This window comes from Apaloderma vittatum, unplaced genomic scaffold, assembly GCF_000703405.1.
Source record: "Apaloderma vittatum isolate BGI_N311 unplaced genomic scaffold, ASM70340v1 scaffold4695, whole genome shotgun sequence".
NCBI classification, from domain to species: domain Eukaryota; kingdom Metazoa; phylum Chordata; class Aves; order Trogoniformes; family Trogonidae; genus Apaloderma; species Apaloderma vittatum.
The window spans coordinates 24,960-27,527 of record NW_009718721.1 but is presented as its reverse complement, the minus strand read 5'-3'; the positions used below and the strand labels follow the sequence as shown (position 1 = coordinate 27,527).

The window sequence follows — 2,568 nt, the reverse complement described above, 5'->3', positions numbered from 1 at the left end:
TGCTGAAGAAAACCTTTCTAATTTCCAGGAACAAAAAGCAGAGAGGGCTAAGATGAAATACAAGATTCCCATTGCTAAGTACACCCAAGCCTAGCAATAAGAAACACACTAATAAAACAGAGGAAAGAAGACAGAGTCATCGGGGCAACTTACCCAGGTTAGAGGTGGCGTGGCTGAGCTTAGCAAAGGGTATGGATCTGGGTTAATCAGTCCTAGTTTTACAAAGCCTCCCATAGTTTTAGAGTATCCCTGTAATAAAAGAATAACATGGTCAAAAATGTGGTCTCAAAAACATGGTCTCACTTGAAGCTGAGATGCATACTTCTGCTTGGATACTGTGACACAACCATGGTGGCATTAAGTGTTTTTCCCATGGGAAGACAGCCACAACAACATGATGCTAGTGAGGTTACTGCTGCAGAGCAGTAACTTCCCCAGCCCCTCTCCACCTCTCCCTCTGCTTTTTCTATACCCTCTTTAATGACTCATTATTATTCTGCTATCAATACTTCCATGGCAAGTAGCCCTGGCTCACAAGACGAGAGCTAAGCTGGCCAGCGCTGGCTCCAACTCCAGCATGGCATTAGGGCTGGCGTTCTATGGGCCAGCTGGCTTGTAAGCAAGCTCCTGAACACAAACAGCTCAACTCTGAGCTCAGCTCACCCCGTGTGATTGTACGGGCATCAGGTAAACCGATTTTAGAGATAAGAATGCTTTGTGTTTGTATCTTCCTTTCAGGAACCTCAGAGACATAACCAGCACAGCAGTGGAATGGTATTTAAAAGGGACTGCACCAGGCTGCACAATGAAAGAAATCTCGGCTGGTTTCTGCTCATTTTTCTTTGCATCCTGTTAACACCCTCACACGGCTGCTGCACACTTGGAAACTCCTACATGCAAGTAACTCCAGCTGAGTGGTCATGGCAGTGCTGGGCTGACAGCGATGGGCCAGCTTTGGAGGGGGGAGGCGAGTAAAAAAACAGCACTAACCACAGAAACATCATTCTTGCAGCACACTCGTAACAACTCTTCAGGTCACCCTGACATCTTTGCTTTTCCTGGTGCTAACACTTACACAAAAGGAGAAAATTTTACCAGGCATCAAGTGGAAGAGTAGATACTGCCATATTAAGACTTCCTAGTGTTTTTACCTTCTGAACAAGAGATTGTACCCAGACTGGCAAAAAGAGAGCTATTGCCATTTGTAATCCTTATTCCCCCACACCGGCCTTCCATCTTCTTTTGCTAAGTAAGTGTCCCTCTCTCCCAGACATAAAGAAAAATCCTGTTGTATTGCAACAGAGGAATTAAGAGGGAAGGGACATACACGTTCCTCAAGCCATGTGCAAGGCAACAACTTAAACCTTGACATAAACCTTAGTCCAATAGACATATGACGACATCCATAAAAGCTTTAACCTTCAGTATGGTTTTAGGTTTATTTCTTCTTAATGTATATTGAGCAACAAAATAAAAAAAAAAGAAATCTGAAAGAAAAAAATATTGTGTTTTGATTCTGCTTTGTATGCCTAACAAATGAAAGGACAAGAGTCTATCAGATAGAAGGAAAACACATTTATCTCTTAACATTTTACTTAACTGACCAAAATGTTAAAGCTGCTCAAATTCAAGATTTCCAGGTACCTAATGAAAAACTTTCTCCTCTTTGATGGAAAACAATAATTTTCTATTTTTTACATTATGTTTTCCACAGGAACATACATAGCAAACTGTAATTTCAGATTTTATCAACCTTAAGAGAATAGACCAGGTCTTAGAAATACATAACAGCAATTCACATCACATAAACTCATCAGATTTATTAATTTATTATTTTTTAAAATCTGTTATTGATGTGACATCAAATACAGAGAAAAAAGAAACAACCCAGACACAGACTGCACAAGTCAATTGACCTGCTGCCTAAAATAAAAACTATTTTTCTGGTTTTCAACAAACCCTTGTTAAATAAATCAAGTAAAGCTACATCCAAAAAAAAAAGTGCTTTCAATTATCTCTCAATAAGGATAGCGAAGAGCTCATAAATAGCAAGTAGAGAGCTATAAAAGACTGGCTTTTAAATAAATAGTTTTCCTGAAATGACAACATTCACCTCTTGAGGAAAACAATAATTAATAATAATAACAACAACTTACTTTGTATCTTAAGGTGCCTCTCAACAAAGTGTGAGCTGTCTGAATACCATAGGGCTCAGCGTATTTTGTACTGTCCCTGTTAGGAAAACCTTCGAGATTTAATCCTGGGAAAAAATCCATCGGAGTAACAGAATCAAGTAATGCTCCTCCAGCTGGAATATTGACAATCTAAATTTTGCAAAAGAACAGCAATATTATTTCGGTGCGACATTAGGTAATTCATCTCACAACAGACAACAAGAAGCGTGCTCGAGAAAGGCACAATATGCTTCGTGTTTCTCATGCAGACAAAGGCCCCACCTAAATAAAGCAGTGGCACAAGCCACTGAAGCACATCCTGTGATAGAGGAACACACACTATGCCAGCTTTTACTAATCAAAGACCCGAAACATGCCACGTCCTTCTCACACA

General features: G+C 39.9%; 1 protein-coding gene across 1 annotated transcript in view; it reads right to left on the bottom strand.

Annotated features, from left to right (window-relative positions):
- AASS (aminoadipate-semialdehyde synthase) overlaps positions 1 to 2,568 on the bottom strand; it is a 29,171-nt gene that overhangs the window by 3,442 nt on the left and 23,161 nt on the right. The window contains exons 18-19 of the mRNA XM_009870346.1: positions 2,157 to 2,324; positions 154 to 249 (exon numbers count right to left, since the gene is read on the bottom strand). Coding sequence (XP_009868648.1) covers positions 154 to 249; positions 2,157 to 2,324 — 264 coding nt within the window. The remainder of the gene's footprint in view (positions 1 to 153; positions 250 to 2,156; positions 2,325 to 2,568) is intronic.